Source organism: Podarcis cretensis (assembly GCF_951804945.1).
Source record: "Podarcis cretensis genome assembly, chromosome: 2".
Classification (NCBI taxonomy): Eukaryota; Metazoa; Chordata; class Lepidosauria; order Squamata; family Lacertidae; genus Podarcis; species Podarcis cretensis.
This window is the reverse complement of record NC_137171.1, coordinates 9,357,205-9,373,972: the sequence shown is the minus strand read 5'-3', so window position 1 is coordinate 9,373,972 and position 16,768 is coordinate 9,357,205. Positions and strand designations below refer to the sequence as shown.

At 45.6% G+C, this 16,768-nt stretch overlaps 1 protein-coding gene and 1 long non-coding RNA gene across 4 annotated transcripts in view; one reads left to right on the top strand and one right to left on the bottom strand.

Moving 5' to 3' along the window:
* The first annotated feature begins 26 nt into the window (after positions 1 to 26).
* On the top strand, positions 27 to 14,639 carry ASB8 (ankyrin repeat and SOCS box containing 8). Of its 3 annotated transcripts, XM_079966900.1 has the most exons (5): positions 104 to 121; positions 3,289 to 3,374; positions 6,595 to 6,757; positions 9,732 to 9,836; positions 11,699 to 14,639. In XM_079966900.1, the coding sequence occupies exons 3-5, from the start codon at positions 6,641 to 6,643 to the stop codon at positions 12,326 to 12,328; spliced, it is 852 nt and encodes a 283-aa protein (XP_079823026.1). In that variant the 5' UTR covers positions 104 to 121; positions 3,289 to 3,374; positions 6,595 to 6,640; the 3' UTR covers positions 12,329 to 14,639. The 3 variants fall into 3 exon arrangements, with proteins under 3 accessions (XP_079823025.1, XP_079823026.1, XP_079823027.1); XM_079966899.1 differs by lacking the exon at positions 3,289 to 3,374 and having other exon boundaries at positions 27 to 121; XM_079966901.1 differs by lacking the exons at positions 104 to 121; positions 3,289 to 3,374 and adding an exon at positions 4,234 to 4,564.
* The window catches only part of LOC307210789, a 133,445-nt gene continuing 131,047 nt past the window's right edge, over positions 14,371 to 16,768 (bottom strand). The window contains exons 2-3 of the long non-coding RNA XR_013836115.1: positions 16,294 to 16,763; positions 14,371 to 15,811 (exon numbers count right to left, since the gene is read on the bottom strand). This is a non-coding gene — a long non-coding RNA (uncharacterized lncRNA). The remainder of the gene's footprint in view (positions 15,812 to 16,293; positions 16,764 to 16,768) is intronic.

Below are 16,768 nucleotides of genomic sequence, written 5' to 3'. Positions count from 1 at the left end.
GAGGGGGTTTCTTCTTCGTCTTCTTCTTTTTACTGCTTCCGGGTCAGCGGGGTCAGCGGCGCTGGAGCTTCCGGGAGCGCTGCTGGAGGGCGCGCGGGGGGCCGGGGTCGACGCCGGGTCGGTGAGTGAGGCGGCGGCGGCAGGGGCCGGACAGGCCTCGCCCTGGGGTGCGGGGTCCGCTCTGTCTGGCCTCCGCGGGCGGTGGGGGCGGCCCCGCCCGGGAGGCGCACTGGTGGGGCTGGTGGGGGGCGAGAGGCGACCCCTGGGACCCCGCATGGGCGGTGCGACAACCCCCAGCACCACCACCTCTGGGCGGCCTCTGGGGGCTCCAGCTCGCCCTTTCCCAAAATGTCGGCCACAACAACAGCAGCAAGTCGTGTCCGAGTCCCAAGGACCAGACAGTCAGGCATTCAGCCTCTCAGCCTCCACTCATGGTTTATTGGATAGGTTTTTGTTCTGCCCATTTAACTGAAGACTCTGGGGATAGAATTTGGGATCATCTGCATATGACGCATGTGCTCTAGTACTTTGCTACTGCCCCTTCCAAATCCAATGCCCTATGCATTTTGAGCTATACTTTTTGAAAAAATAGCAGAGCAGAGCTAAGAAATATATCTGCTTTAGGCTTAGAGAGCCCCAGCCAGTCAAAGGGGGTAATTCTGGGTTTTGTTGTTTAGTCATTTAGTCATGTCTGACTCTTCGTGACCCCATGGACCAGAGCACGCCAGGCACTCCTGTCTTCCACTGCCTCCTGCAGTTTGGTCAAACTCATGCTGGTAGCTTCCAGAACACTGTCCAAACATCTCGTCCTCTGCCGTCCCCTTCTCCTTGTGCCCTCCATCTTTCCCAACATCAGGGTCTTTTCCAGGGAGTCTTCTCTTCTCATGAGGTGGCCAAAGTATTGGAGCCTCAGCTTCACAATCTGTCCTTCCAGTGAGCACTCAGGGCAGATTTCCTTCAGAATGGATCAGTTTGATCTTCTTGCAGTCCACGGGACTCTCAATAGTCTCCTCCAGCACCAGAATTCAAAACAATACAACAACAGAATACAAGCAACAATACAACAACAGAAATCCCGCCAAGCTTCTGTGTTGTGAATACAGAGATCTAGGTGGCTATAGAGAGAGAGAAGTATTCAAAACGTACATGAGCGTAGGCAGAGAGGGCATCTCCCCCCCATCAAATTAAAAAAAAATTACTTAATTCAGAGATTGTAGAAAGATTTTGGACAGGTTTTTCTGAGCACTTGGAGTCTAAAGAAAGTACTGTAAATTAACTGTTGTTGTGAGAGTTCATTTCAAATTGCTAGACAGAGCCAGACAGAGGATGATGACAGGTGGTGGTCCTGTCCCCCCAACATAAAACCCGGCTATGCCCATGAAAATGTATATCCTTATATGTCAAGTTACATAGGGAGCCTACTTGTGAGGCGAGGGTATGTGGCGATTATGCGGCTTGCATTGAAATGCAAAAGGTAACGCAGAGGCAGTGCTTGTTAATTCAAAACCGCAAGAGAGTCTTGTTGCCTCTTAAACGTTTATGATGACATGCTTTGTTTGTGTGGTCTAGAGCCCATGTCATCAGGTGTGTCAAGTGTTAGCCCAGGTTAGCTGGCGTAGGTGCTTGGATGTAAGGAGTGAAGCGTGGGGGAAGCAAAATACAAGAATGCAAACTGACAGTTATGTTAAAAACTTGCATATATGTAAAGCACAGTGATAGTCACAAAGGAGTGTTTGATGAGAACACAAACATTCTGGCGTTTGTAACCTATTTAACAACTGTAATAGGATGGAAAAGACTTGCCACAGAGACACACTGGTCCTCAAAGCTATTCTTCCTGTGGCATGTTAAGCTTGCTGCTGAAGAGTTCTGGGAATCTGAATTCTTACTCATTACTTTGTGATCTTTCAGTTGGTCTTAACTGAAAGGTGTTAATTAATCCTACTGCTATTTCTGAATTGTTTTCTAATTAACCAACAGAGCTCACTGGCACCTCAGTCAGCTTACAGTGAGGCTATTGGAAGACGTTTTATGTAGTAATATGTCAAATGGTGTCTAATGCATCCCTTGCATCAGGTCAACAGTGAAGCATACATGTTTCCTCTTTTAGTACGAGTGCATCTCGGTATGAGCACTGAAGGGATGCATCATGCATTGTGACTAAAGTGCTTTCACCCAGAACACATTCAAGAGTTATAAGCAGGCAGTACAGCTGTCTGGGAGCTGGCAGAACTAGGCTGTTGAATGCTGCTTGTTTGTTTCTCGTGGCTTGATAGCTATTCCCTTGCAGCACACCTTTTGGGAATTAGTGGTTTATTATTTATCTGTTTCATCTCATTCCTAATTGGAAGGCAGTGTCAGTCACAGCAATGTTCCACAGTTGCATGTTTTTCTTGCTCCCCCTTTCTCCCCGAAATGGGGAGTGCATTTGTCTGCTTAGTTGACTGTAGTTCTCTTGGCCACCTGAGTTGAGTAAAAAAGAAGGAATGCTTCTGACAGTATTTTATGTGTCACTGAGACTGCAGCATCTATCTCTAGGTTAAGATACTGCAATGTGTTATATGCAATGTGTTATATGCCTTTAAAGATGGCTCAGAAACTGCAGCTGTGCAGAATTCAGTGGCCAGGTTGCTTACTGGCACAAGTAGTTTCTGAGCTTAGTTCAAAATGCTGGTTGTGACCTCGGAAGCTTGGTGCTTCTCTGGACCTTAATACTTAAGGGACTGCCTCTCCTCACATGAACCATTCTTCCCTCTGCGTTCTTCATCTAAGGCCCTTCTCCATGTGCCCCCTCCAAGGGAGGTGTGGAGGGTGGCAACAAGAGAAAAGGCCTTTTTAGTGCTGGCTCCCCCTTTATGGAATGTTCTCTCCAGGGAGGCAAGCCTTGTGCTGTCTTTGTTCTCACATGCTGGGCAAAAACATTGTTATGAATTTGGATCTAAATTTTCAGCTTACATTTTAGTGGGGTGGGGCCTGTGTATATAGAGATACATACAGATAGTTTATTTTAGGTTGTTTAGTCCTTGTTTTTAATGTTCTTTTTTGTAAGTTGCTTTGAGTTTCTTTTTCAAAAAGCAACTAATAATAATAAAGTGTGCCTTGTGCCACCCAGTTTTTCATCTTGTTTATAAAAACAAATTACTGAGATGATGCTTGCATCACATATACTATAACTTAATAGCCTTGGGTGCTACTTGTACACTGACAGCTTGCAAAACTGGAGCAGATTATTGAAATTAAGGTGACTTCCTGAATTGAATACTTTTATTCTGGTTGCAAAATTTGCAGGGCCTTGCATTTTTTCTTTAAAATTTGAAACCCTTCTAAAACAAGAACAAGAATGATGAAAAAGGAAGCACAATGTATTTTAAAAGGTGGCTAGTCTAGGATGTAACACTTGCACAATAGATATGATTGCATCATGCAGTTTGGTTTCACGTTTTGTTCTTCCAAACATGCAAATAATGCAACCAGATTCTCCATATAAAATCATAGAATAGAATCATAGAGTTGGAAGAGACCACAAGGGCCATCGAGTCCAACCCCCTGCCAAGCAGGAAACACCATCAGAGCACTCCTGACATATGGTTGTCAAGCCTCTGCTTAAAGACCTCCAAAGAAGGAGACTCCACCACACTCCTTGGCAGCAAATTCCACTGTCGAACAGCTCTTACTGTCAGGAAGTTCTTCCTAATGTTTAGGTGGAATCTTCTTTCTTGTAGTTTGGAACCATTGCTCCGTGTCCGCTTCTCTGGAGCAGCAGAAAACAACCTTTCTCCCTCCTCTATGTGACATCCTTTTATATATTTGAACATGGCTATCATATCACCCCCTTAACCTCCTCTTCTCCAGGCTAAACATGCCCAGCTCCCTTAGCCGTTCCTCATAAGGCATCGTTTCCAGGCCTTTGACCATTTTGGTTGCCCTCCTCTGGACACGTTCCAGTTTGTCCGTGTCCTTCTTGAACTGTGGTGCCCAGAACTGGACACAGTACTCCAGGTGAGGTCTGACCAGAGCAGAATACAGTGGCACTATTACTTCCCTTGATCTAGATGCTATACTCCTATTGATGCAGCCCAGAATTGCATTGGCTTTTTTAGCTGCCGCGTCACACTGTTGGCTCATGTCAGGTTTACTGACATGAGCCAACAAAGGAGTTCTGTTGCCTGCTGCCACAGTGTGCCTTGAATGTCTGCTATTTTTTCAGTATTGTTGCATTGCATATGAACTCTGTTGGCAAAATATTGAGTGTTTGGCATGCTTATATCCTAGAATGGGTTCCACACAGATTTCTGTTGTGAAGTGACTGCCCCAAAGTCATCCTGCATGAGAAAAACAGTTACAGTAATCTGCCAAAAATAACAGAGAACATCCGTCGAGAATAAGCTTACCACCAGCTCCCTTCCCACTTTTAGATGCTAGTTTCCCCTTTTACTCTTCCAGTTCAATACCCTTAGTTAATCCCCATCTTCTTATCTTTTTCACACTCCTCTCTTGTTGTCACTCAGTTGTTTCTTGAATGCCTCAGTGTACATTTTGGCTCCTGAATGCCGAAAACCCAGAAGTAAGTGTTCCAGTTTTTTAACGTTCTTTGGAAGCCAAATGTCTGACCCAGCTTCCGATTGAGTGCAGGAAGCTCCTATAGCCAATTAGAAGCTGCACCTTGGTTTTCAAATGGTTCTGGGAGTCAAATAGACTCCCGGAACGGATTAAGTTTGACAACCAAAGTACTGTACCAGTGTACTTGGCTAACCAGGTCCCTTTAGAAATCATGCCTCAGGTCCTGATTGTTTTAATTAGCTGTGCACTGAACAATTCAGAAGAGGCCATTAAAAAAACAAACACAAAAACTCCTCTTCTTCTTCTGTTTATCTCTAGATTATTATCCCTGTGGTCAGGGTCCTGTTGCTTTAAAAATAACACACCAGTAAAATGCCTCTGTTGACTTTTAGGTCCTAAATACTACAGGTTATCAATATTGAATTTTACAGTGCAGAACCTCCTACTCGCTTAAGATTCAGATTCATCCATTTTGCAGCTTGCCATACAAACCATATTGGTTCACTGCGACCTCTGTTTTATAGTAAAAAATACCCACCTGTTCTCTCCCCATTGTCACAGTAACTTCTCACAGAATGATTTTCAGCCTTCTGTTTGTAGTGAAGTTGGGTGTAAAGTTGTACAGGTGTTGGATGACCTGTTTCTTAGCAAGTGAAAGGAAGATCAATAACAAGCAAACCCACTACACACAGTGACCCAGTGTTAATCTTTTAAAGCTGTATTGAGCCTGACTGGCCATCTTAAGAACTTGCAGCATGTGCCTCAGTTTGTTCTAGCCAAAGTATTAATATACCAGTCAAATAATTGGCCTTTCTAACCCAGAATTGTCAATGACAAACCTAGACAGCATCTTAAAAAGCAGAGACATCACCTTGCCAACAAAGGTCCGTATAGTTAAAGCTATGGTTTTCCCAGTAGTGATATATGGAAGTGAGAGCTGGACCATAAAGAAGGCTGATCGCCGAAGAATTGATGCTTTTGATTTCTGGTGCTGGAGGAGACTCTTGAGAGTCCCATGGACTGCAAGAAGATCAAACTGATCCATTCTGAAGGAAATCAGCCCCGAGTGCTCACTGGAAGGACAGATCCTGAAGCTGAGGCTCCAATACTTTGGCCACCTCATGAGAAGAGAAGACTCCCTGGAAAAGACCCTGATGTTTGGAAAGATGGAGGGCACAAGGAGAAGGGGACGACAGAGGATGAAATGGTTGGACAGTGTTCTGGAATCTACCAGCATGAGTTTGACCAAACTGCAGGAGGCAGTGGAAGACATGGGGTCCATGGGGTCACGAAGAGTCGGACATGACTAAACGACTAAACAACAAAACCCAGAATTACCCCCTTTGACTGGCTGGGGCTCTCTAAGCCTAAAGCAGATATATTCCTTAGCTCTGCTCTGCTATTTTTTCAAAAAGTATAGCTCAAAATGCATAGGGCATTGGATTTGGAAGGGGCAGTAGCAAAGTACTAGAGCACATGCGTCATATGCAGATGATCCCAAATTCAATCCCCAGAGTCTTCAGTTAAATGGGCAGAACAAAAACCTATCCAGAAGACCACATAGAGCGGCTATTGGTCAAAATAAACCATGAGTGGAGGCTCAGAGGCTGAATGCCTGTCTGTCTGGTCCTTGGGACTCTTCCCAGTCCACACCTTTTGCCAGCCCTACTTTGTACCCCACTTGGGTGCTTTTGCCCAACTGCAATATGTCCTTGATGTGATCATGCCTCTTGCATGCCTGAGTGAGGTAAGTTGTGGGGTATGTGCACCTGAGTGTATGGAAACCTCTTGGTTTTGCATAACTAAGTCACACCTGTTGCCCCATCCACTTCTTGTCTCTGGCGCCACCCACCTTTGACATGCAAACCATCATTTGATGCTGCAGGAATCTAGTCTTGGGCGAAACATAACAAGTTACCAAGCCTTTTCTTATTCACAATTTTTATTATTAATAGGTGTTGTTCCCTTGAACTTCCATGCGCTTTCTTCCTTTTTAAAGCTTGCTTCTGCGTTTTTCTTTTGTCTCCACCGCAGGCAACATTGAGCATGTGAATTAACCCAAGGAAACTTGAGTTCCAGTATGTGGTATATTATGCAGAGCATTCAGAGTAAATATTCTTTGTCGGAGCGCTTGATCCGGACTATTGCAGCCATCCGATCCTTCCCGCATGACAATGTCGAAGACCTTATCAGGAGGGTATGTTGGAAGACTACAGAGACGTTTTAGCTCTGGAAGTTGTGCTTTGGAATCTCCTAAAAACCTCTGTATGTCTTGGTTCAGTTATATGGCTCAGCTACAGTCCTAGGCAGGATTTCCTTTGGGCTGCTGTTGGTTTCACTTTTAAACCAGGGTTAATGAGTTTAAGAGGTGGGGACCAATCCTGTGCATCCACGGTAACATATGGTGCATTTTTCTGCAAACTGCCTTCGGGGTGAGGGAGAGAGAGACACGGCTTCATTGGTGTAACAGTTTGTTTCTCCTGTGGGATGGGACGGTAACCATTCATTTTATACTTTTATAAAAGTAAAGGAATGCACTTGAGGCCACTATACAGTGGTGCCCCGCAAGACGAACGCCTCGCAAGACGGAAAACCCGCTAGACGAAAGGGTTTTCCGTTTTGGAGGCGCTTCGCAAAACGAATTTCCCTATGGGCTTGCTTCGCAAGATGAAAATGTCTTGCGAGTTCCTGCGGGATTTCCCCCCTTTTTTCCCCCTTTTCCTAAGCCGTAAGCCGCTTATCAGCTGATCCGCTGATAAGCCGCTTATCGGCTGATCCGCTAAAAGCTGCTAAACCGCTAATAGCGCTAATCCGCTAAGCTGTCAATGGGCTTGCTTCGCAAGACAAAAAAACCGCTATACGAAGAGCCTCACGGAACGGATTAATTTCGTCTTGTGAGGCACCACTGTAGTAGTAGTAGTAGTAGTCGTAGTAGTAGTAATAATAATAATTAATTTATTTGTACCCCGCCCATCAGCTGGGCGGCTTCCACAAAGACCAAAAATACACTAAGATAGGGTGGCATTAACCTGCTTCCTGTTCCTATTGAACCTAGAGCAGAACAGCACTGTCTGGGAATGGCCAGCATGGGCTGCTTTTGCTCCATTAGAGGAGAAATATCTCCTTACGTCCTTTTAACTTTTATTTCCCCCTGCTTTTCTCAAGCAGGCCAGAACAAATGTGCTGTGCTGTAACTAACCACACAGATACCAGTGGTTGATCATGTAATAGACACTTGGACTGAAGTTGCGCTCTGTGAAGTATGCATTATGTCATACAGCCAAGATACCCCAGATCTTAGATCATCTGTACATTGTGGCCACTGCTGTATTTTGGACTACAACTGTAGGGATAGGAATCCTCCTTTCTGATGGGTGAGGTTATGTCGGCTGTGCCTGCATGCTAACCCGCCCTTGATGCATCTTAAGTGTAAATCTAAACTACTGAATACTTTTAGAGTGTATGTACAGCAGACAGCTTACAGTGAGTAGAGGCAAGTTTGGAAGAGCATTAAAACAATTTTACTGGCCAGATAGCTGTTCCTTGTTGCCCACAAATCTGGGGGAGTCAAGAGGTGATCCATGTGGATTTGGGCTCTATAAAGGAGAAGGGAGGATAGATGTTAATTTTAGTCTCAGTGTTAAATAGTATTGAATAGTGCTCCTCAGACCAGTTTAAATGTGACATTTCTGATATTCAAAAGAATATGTAGTCAGTCTTTAATTCCAAAGGGCAGTGCTAAGACTACTTCAGTTTCTGATTTCTCAGCACTTGTAGTCACAGAGCTCCACGTTAGGTTTGATTGATGCTGCCAACTGCTTTGCTATATTAATTCCCAGGTACTTAGTCTGCCAGAGCCCATTAAATGTACTATAAGTCAGCCTGTTGGCCAAAGAGCTCATGGAAGCTGATATGGTTCTTGATGTTTGTTTGCTATCCTCGTTCTTCCTCTCCCTGCTGTTAAATAAAATATAAGATAGCAATCTTTCCAGAATGCACACGGTAACAGAGTGTTGTACATAAATAAAAATAGCTAGAGGCTTGGGCCTGAATCTGTTTGGTAAGACAAAAACACAAGGGAAGGGAAAAGAAGAGGGAGGCCTGTTTGGAGACGCCAGAGTTAAGAGATTAGCTTTTTAACGCAGGTGTTTGAAAATACAGGTGGTGACCATTTTAGGCAAGTTCAACTGACATGTGACCACCAACTTGCGGGTACTTTTGGACCCAGAATAGGACAGAATGGGGACGGAGCGGGCTTATGCCTGTGGGGGCCAGGAACAGAACCCCCATGCAAAACGGTTGTCTCCTGTGTATTATAATTCTCTCCGGGAAAGAAGGGGGAAAGCAAGCTTTGGCTGAAGGCTGGGGTCAGCTGATCACTTGATTATGGCTTCTCAGTATACCGTACATCTGAAGTACACAGAAGAAAAACCCTTCAGGTTCAATTGTCACTCAGTTCCCCTGAGTACAACCTGTGTTGCTAGCAATAAAATCCATTTCATTAAATATGAGCAATCCATACAGTTCCTTGTGACATGAGGAGACCCCAAGATACTGGATGTATGGAAAAAGGCCACAGTCTGAACCTGAGCTCCTTGTCTTGTTGGGTGTATTCTCCATAGTAGAGTCTAAAGAGGAAAGAGGATGCCGTTCTTTACTTTCCTAGCCTCCTCAAGCAAATGGAGCAGGCCTTGCAGGAAGCAGGTTCCCTCCCATTTTTTAGCCACCTTTAGAATGCTACAGCAATAAATAAATAGCTGTGAGAGTAATAAATATGAAGAGACTGATATGGATTTGGGGTTTAGATTTTTGGCTTAAATCACAGAGACGCACCATAAATATGAAGTACCCCAATGTACTTAATTCGTTCCGGAGGTCCGTTCTTAACCTGAAACTGTTCTTAACCTGAAGCACCACTTTAGCTAATGGGGCCTCCTGCTGCTGCACTGCTGCCGGAGCACAATTTCTGTTCTCATCCTGAAGCAAAGTTCTTAACCCAAGGTACTATTTCTGGGTTAGCGGAGTCTGTAAGCTAAATCGTATGTAACCTGACGCATATGTAACCCGAGGTACCACTGTATTGCAAAAGTTATTCATGATCCACTGAGATCAGAAATAAATAAGCTGGCAGAACCTCTCTTACTGTGTTTTCCCGATTTGTGTTCTTCCAGGGAGCAGATGTTAACTGTATGCACGGTACCCTGAAGCCATTGCACTGTGCTTGCATGGTTGCTGACGCCGACTGCATTGAGCTGCTCTTGGAAAAAGGAGCTGAGGTAAGAAGAGCCTATTTAAGAACAGATCCAGCAAACATGACAGATGTGAGGGGGTTTGTAGAGCACTTCTGAATGTTCAAAGGGGTTCTTATATGTTATCCTTGTGATAGACCACACACACACACACACACACACACACACATCCTGATCACAGTATCGCACAACTAGATTGAGACATATTCCTTTAGGTGCAAGAGCTAGGAGGGGGAAAAACAGGGTTTAATGTGTTTTCAAAGCGGTTTGCCTTCTGGGGGCTGAGGTCGAGAGGTAAGGAAATGTGCCATTTTAGAAATCATAAGGTCAAGCCCTCTTGGGCATAGTGAATGGCTTGCACAGTTGTTGGGATCCTGTCCATTATTTTGAATAGGTGGCTGGAGTTTAGCTCTCTGGCTCAAAAATTATTTGCCTGATTGATTGACATGGCCCAGTTTATAATAATATAATAATATAAATTTATTATTTGTTCCCCAGCCACTCTGGGCGGCTTCCAACAAATATTAAGAATACATTAAAATGTCACACATTAAAAACTTCCCTGAACAGTTTAGTCCTGTGCCAGTTTGATCATCTGTTGAATTATGGGCAGTCTGGGGGTTTTTTGGGGGGGGTTGCTGCCCCTCATTAATAGTCACATTCCCTTGTGTGTGTGTTTCAGCATCACCTTTAATTCTGACAAAAGCTTTTACAGGTAGGAAAATGACAAGGCCACGAGACCAAATGCGTCATCGTCATCATCCTGGGTTTTAGAATTCCTAAAATGAGATTATAAAAATAAGATTATCAAATCTCAGTGGCTTTTAGGTTTGGATCCGAACAGCTGTCTATGAATAAAAGGGCTCCTTCTTTCCACAGAAGGCTTTTATTTATTTAATTTATAAAATTTATACACCACTTGAATGTAAAAAAACAAAAATACCCACACAAAAATCCCAGTTCAGAGATCCTGGTGGTAAAGTGAAGGGAATAGATTTGCTTCCATTTCCCCCTGCAGCAACCCCCCGTCCCCTTACTGTTCTCTCTGGTGTTACATCATTTCAGAGCAGACATTTGAAGGCCACAAAGGGAATTATCAAAAGTCTACTTCCTCTGCCTTCTGCTGTCAGGAAGAAAGTCTGGATCCAAGTTAAGTTCTCAAGGAATTAGTGAAATCACACAAGTTGCCATCCTCTTACAGAGCTCAAGGCCTGGGGAATGTAGTAATCTTGCCTGTGCTGGATTACAACAAGCCTTTATCTCCTCCAGCATTCTTTCTTGGCAGTGGTTAGTTAAATAGCATCCCTCCTGAATCCCTGTTGTGCACTGCTTAGAAACTGCAGTGACGGAATCATTTAAATAAATACTGGCCCCTGGAATCTCACACACAGAGCAAGATGGGAGATGGCTGTTCCCTTTTCATTTGCTGTTTCTAAAAAATAAGGGCCAGAGCAGCAGCATGATACTTGAGAGTTTTCTTTTGAGATCTGCTTCAGAGGAAACTTGTTGAATGGGTCCAGTACAGTCATACCTCGGGATAAATGTGCTTCAAGTTAAAAGCGCATTACTTCCGGCTTTCGCCACGCGCGCATGCGCAGACGGTCAAAATGACATCACACGCATGCGCGGAAGTGGCAAAACGCGACCTGCGCACGTGCAGACACAGGTTATGTTCGCTTCAGGATGTGAACGGGGCTCCGGAATGGATCCCGTTCGCATCCCAAGGTACCACTGTATGAGAGTGAGGATCACGGGACAAGTGTTTTGGCTGATGGAGATTGCAGTGGAAGGATTCCACTACCCATCTTTCTTAGCCACGTTTTGGGTCATTTTCCTCTTGCTGATAATAAACTCCAAACACATGAAGAATCCCGTCTCTGCTTTTTCAGGTCAATGCCCTTGATGGCTACAACCGAACAGCACTTCACTATGCAGCGGAAAAGGACGAGACCTGCGTAGAGATCCTATTAGAATATGGGGCAAATCCCAATGCACTGGATGGCAACAAGGACACGCCACTGCATTGGGCTGCCTTCAAGAACAATGCTGAATGCGTCCGAACACTCTTAGAAAGCGGCGCCTTTGTCAATGCTCTGGATTACAACAATGACACCCCCCTGAGCTGGGCAGCCATGAAGGGAAACCTGGAGAGTGTGAGCATCCTTCTGGAATACGGGGCAGAGGTCCGGGTGGTCAATATGAAGGGGCAGACCCCGATTTCGAGGTTGGTTGCCCTGCTGGTCAGAGGACTCGGCACTGAGAGGGAAGACTCCTGCTTCGATCTCCTCCACAGAGCCGTAGGACACTTTGAGTTGCGGAAGAACGGCACGATGCCCCGCGAAGTCACGCGGGATCAGCAACTCTGCGAAAAGCTCACCACCCTGTGCTCCGCCCCGGGCACCTTAAAGACGCTGTCGCGCTATGCTGTGCGCCGCAGCCTTGGAGTCCAGTTCCTGCCGGATGCCGTGAAGGAGCTGCCTCTGCCAGAATCTCTGAAAGAGTATGTGTTGCTTAAATGACAGCTAAAGCCTCGCAAGGCTCTGTTAAGAGCTCACTTTGGTTGACTTACTGTGCAGCTCCTTTCCTGGTGCTTTCAACAGACTGTAGCAGCGATATGAAGTAGTTTTTTTGCAGATCTGTGTGTAACCGCACAGGGGATACTGGTTCTGACATTGGCTGGTGGTTTCCCTTAGTTTCTCATTTTTCCCCTTCTTTTCTTCACTGAGAGAGGCTGGAAGGTGTAATGTCTGGTTCTTGAGAAAGAACCCTGCTCTTCGCCTCCTGCAGCAGTTCTTCCCTGATTTCTCCTGAGAATCTTTTGCACAAAGGGAAGGTGGAGCCACGTATCAGGCTGAAGGAGGAGGTGGTGGGGGGGAAGGCACAAAAGCCGAATTATTGGTGACCTTCCTGCTTCTAGCTTTACACTCTTGAGTCAGCAGGCCTGTCTTGCCATTTCATTTTCTGCTGCAAGGTAAAGTAGCTTGATGGATTGGAACAATGGCAGCCCTTCTGTGTTACACTGCCCCCTTTGTGTCTCTCCTATCCAGTCATCAGATTGGCAGGAGAGGGAGAATTCTCTCCAAAGTAGTGGATCATGTTTTGATACTTTGGCCAGATCTTCATGTGCAGCAGAATGAAATTCCACAACAAATCCCAAGGTGCTAGTGGACTGTCTCACTTCAGACTGTAGGTGGAGAATATGATTTGTGAATGGCCCTTGGTTGGGAGTCAGGTTGAGGAACCAAACCCCTGCAAGTAGAAAGCAAACACCTCGGGGCAACAAGTTCTTCAGCAATCCTTTATTTGCTGTCCGAATGTAAAGTGATAATGTAAAGCAAAAGCAGTGTGCAGGTTCAAACCGACACTCTGAGATGATAATCTTCCTTTCAATCATGTTCTCCTGCATGTTTAGATCCACCCTTCATCGGGGAAGGGTTCAGCTGAGCCCCAGAAAGCAGGCCAGTCAGACTAAATCACAGTGAGATTTTTCTTTAAAAAGTCAAGTAGCAAGATAGGTACAAGAAGTACATGTATGAGATTTGTACCCTGAATGATAAGGAAGTTGGTTGCTGTCTACATAGTGTGCTTGTGTATCTTATTTATGGCTTTAGGGCTTAGAAAGTATATTCTTCAGTCTCCTTGCAGTTTGAAAGTGGGTCTCAGCGCCCTGTGTTGAGCCTCATTGAACTACAGTTCCCATCATCCCTGCCCATGCTTGCTGAGGCTGATGAGAATTGTAGTTCAGCAACATTTGGAGGGTCATAGGTTTATAGCTATTCAATTAATTTCTGGTTTGCTGTCACATTACTCAATTTCAGCTGTGCTTTACTTTGTTTTCCTTAATTAGCAACGGAGTGTTCACGGGGTAGGGGGTATTTTAATACTTAAAACACTGCTGCATTCAAAAAAACCTCTAAAGGTTTCAAGGTGTTTCCATCCATCCTTTAGTGTCCAAGCAACAGTAAAAGTTTATTACCACCTGCAGCTATGAATCCTGCATTTATTTACAGCAAATTGATTAGAGGACAGAAGCAACATCTGAGCCCACGTGCTGTCGCAAATCTCCCAAGGTTTTGGACCAGCTTTTGTTTGCTCAGTCCAGTTCTTAAACTCTGATAGCTGACACACAGGGTTTTCCCTGATTGTAAAATTATAGCTATATTTCAATTTACAATCTAGGATAACCTAATTTCCTTAGATCACGGGGAAGGATGGATAACCCAGTGATACTGTTGCCTGAAGGCCCAGCTCCTTCTACTTTCAGCCAAGGCTTAAAAATTAAATGAAATTTTCTGAGGATAGGAGATGCTTCTAGGATTCCCTTACATCCCTCAGGATATCACTGTTGGTTGGGTAGGGAGTGTGAACTAATTCTGAGCAGTGAATGCATCCAACTGGGCAGTGTGGGATTGCTCTAATCACTTGGTAAAATGAACAGTGTCCTAAGCCATGAGTCAGGTGGTTAAAAGGCTGTTTCATATAAGGAGAGCCATAACCTTATATGGAGATGTAGTTCTTTCCATTCACAGGCAATCCAGAAACATTGCTCCATACTTTTAAGAACAACCGAAATCATGTCTTCCTTATAACAGTGGCAATGCAGTTGCCATCCACTCTGCGAACACCTCTCTCCCATTGAGTTAAGCCTACCTGAGTACATGCTGGACAGTCAAGAAGCCACATATTGGGAGGAACAAATCATGGCAGGAGCTCAAAATTCCCTTTGCCCAAGTGTTTGGTTGCTATGGAGGAAGAAGGTTCGTTAGGTGAGCAAATAACTTGTGTGGAGTATTAAAAGTTTGCTAATTAAAAATGGTGGTGTAGAAGCAATTTATTTTGCGGTGTGTTTTCATTGTGAGAGTGTCGGGCTGCTGGTCTCCTGCTATTTCCTCTTGCCATCTCTCCAGCAGATAGCTGTCAGATTGCCGCACCACCACGAACCCAGAAGTCTTTCTGGTGTGCACAGTATGGCATAATACAGCAACTAACCTGGATTCTATTTAATGTGGAGTGGGTTTTGCCAAAGGAAGAGGATCACAACATCAAGCACTTCCATTTTCAGTAAGGATAAGTAGCTGGGAAGAAATGTATACAAACAGTTCCTGCCTCTATCATGTTCTGGAGTGATTTATTTTTTTTAACTGCAATTCTTTTTTTAAACTGTGCATCTAACACCACTGCCAGTGAAACATTTCCCTGAGTTTTACTGTCAGTTTTGTAAGTTCATTAAAGGTAAAGGGACCCCTGACTGTTAGGTCCAGTTGCGGACGACTCTGGGGTTGCGGCGCTCATCTCGCTTTATTGGCCGAGGGAGCCGGTGTACAGCTTCCGGGTCATGTGGCCAGCATGACTTAGCCGGAGGCTAGATTGGCATTTTCAAAGTAATTTGCTGTTTTTCAGGTGGCTGTTTTTACCTTTTTTTACTAGGGAAGAGAATATATACAGATAGCATCGTCCAATGTGGAAGACAAAACTCCCTCATGTACAGGCACATATTTCTGAGTGCACATGCAAAAAAGGGGGCCAGGGTTAGATGCAGGGGGAGAGAGGAAACACTCATTCAGCAACTCCCTGAGGTTCTTCAGACATACATAGTTACTAAAATTCAGTCCTCCCACCAGATGAATTGCAAGAAGGCCTTTTCTGCTAAGGCACTGACTTGGAGGGCTGCCTGCTGCTGTTGCCTCTGCTTTTTGGAACTTGGTAGGAGACACTGCCTGGTGGAAACCTTTTTGTAATTATTTCCCACCGTTGCCATTTCATAGGGTTACTGTTACTTTATTATGTGTGCATTTTATTTCCCTCCGTGTGTATGCTAAAGTGCAGGAAGCCTGGAGGGAGAGATAACCAGGAATGGGTTTTCATGTGTAGGAACTGCAAGTTCCGTTCAGCTGTGCCACTGAATTCCCTTAAATGTTGGCTGCATTTTGCACCAGCTTTGGGGTAGTAGACTTTGGGACTGTAGTCAGGAACAAACTAGAATCTACAAGCCTGAAGTCTGCCTCAGTGGCATAGCGTGGGGGGGTGCAGGGGGGGCCAGCCGCACTGGGCGCAACATTTTGGGGGGGCGCGCTCGCACTCGCAGCTCTCTGCCCCTACCTGGCTCGCTCACTCTCTCTCACTGCAGTGCTGGCTGTGCGAATCCGATCCGAGCTGCCGGGTCGCCGCCCACTGTGGAGGGGGAGGGTGCCAGGCGTGTGTTGCTGTGCGGAGCGGAGAGAGAGCGAGGGAGGGACCATCTGGGGGAGGGACAGTGCAGCGGCCGCCCAGCGCAGCGCTGAGCGCGGGAGAGAACCACACCCGACCAGCCCAGGCAGCAGCAAGAAGAAGCTGGCAGCGGCGGCAGGTTAGGGGTTAGGGGTGCAAATTACTTGCCTTGCCCCGGGTTAGGGGGCGCAAGTTACTTGCCTTGCCCCGGGTTAGGGGGCGCAAATTACTTGGCTTGCCCCGGGTGCTGACAACCCACGCTACGCCGCTGGTCTGCCTTCCTGTTGTATGGTTGCACTGTTTGTAGCTAGCTGGGCCATCAATTAGCAGGTTGGAGAATAAGCATATAGCACTACAGTGCTACCTCTGGTTGTGAATGGGATCCGTTCCAGAGGCCCATTTGCAACATGAAAAGAACACAACCTGCAGCAGCACGGGTTGCGATTCGCCTCTTCTGCGCATGTGTGTGGCGTCATTTTGCGCTTCTGCGCATGCGCAAGCAGCGAAACCCGGAAGTAACCCTTTCCGGTACTTCCGGGTCGCCACGGGACGCAACCTGAAAGAACGTAACATGAAGCGGACATAACATGAGGTATGACTGTACAAACCCCAGTGTCTGCATGTAGCTTTGTTCCATGTGTCTAAGGGCTGCTGTTGCACTTTTACATACAGTGGTACCTTGGGTTAAGAACTTGGTTCGTTCCAGAGGTCCGTTCTTAACCTGAAACTGTACTTAACCCGAAGCACCTCTT

Excerpts from the sequence above, each read along its gene's own strand:
- ASB8 (XM_079966899.1), top strand. The coding sequence starts at position 6,641 with ATGTGGTATATTATGCAGAGCATTCAGAGTAAATATTCTTTGTCGGAG. Across the intron at positions 6,758-9,731 it reads TCGAAGACCTTATCAGGAGG|GGAGCAGATGTTAACTGTAT; the intron begins GTATGTTGGAAG and ends GTGTTCTTCCAG. Across the intron at positions 9,837-11,698 it reads TCTTGGAAAAAGGAGCTGAG|GTCAATGCCCTTGATGGCTA; the intron begins GTAAGAAGAGCC and ends CTGCTTTTTCAG.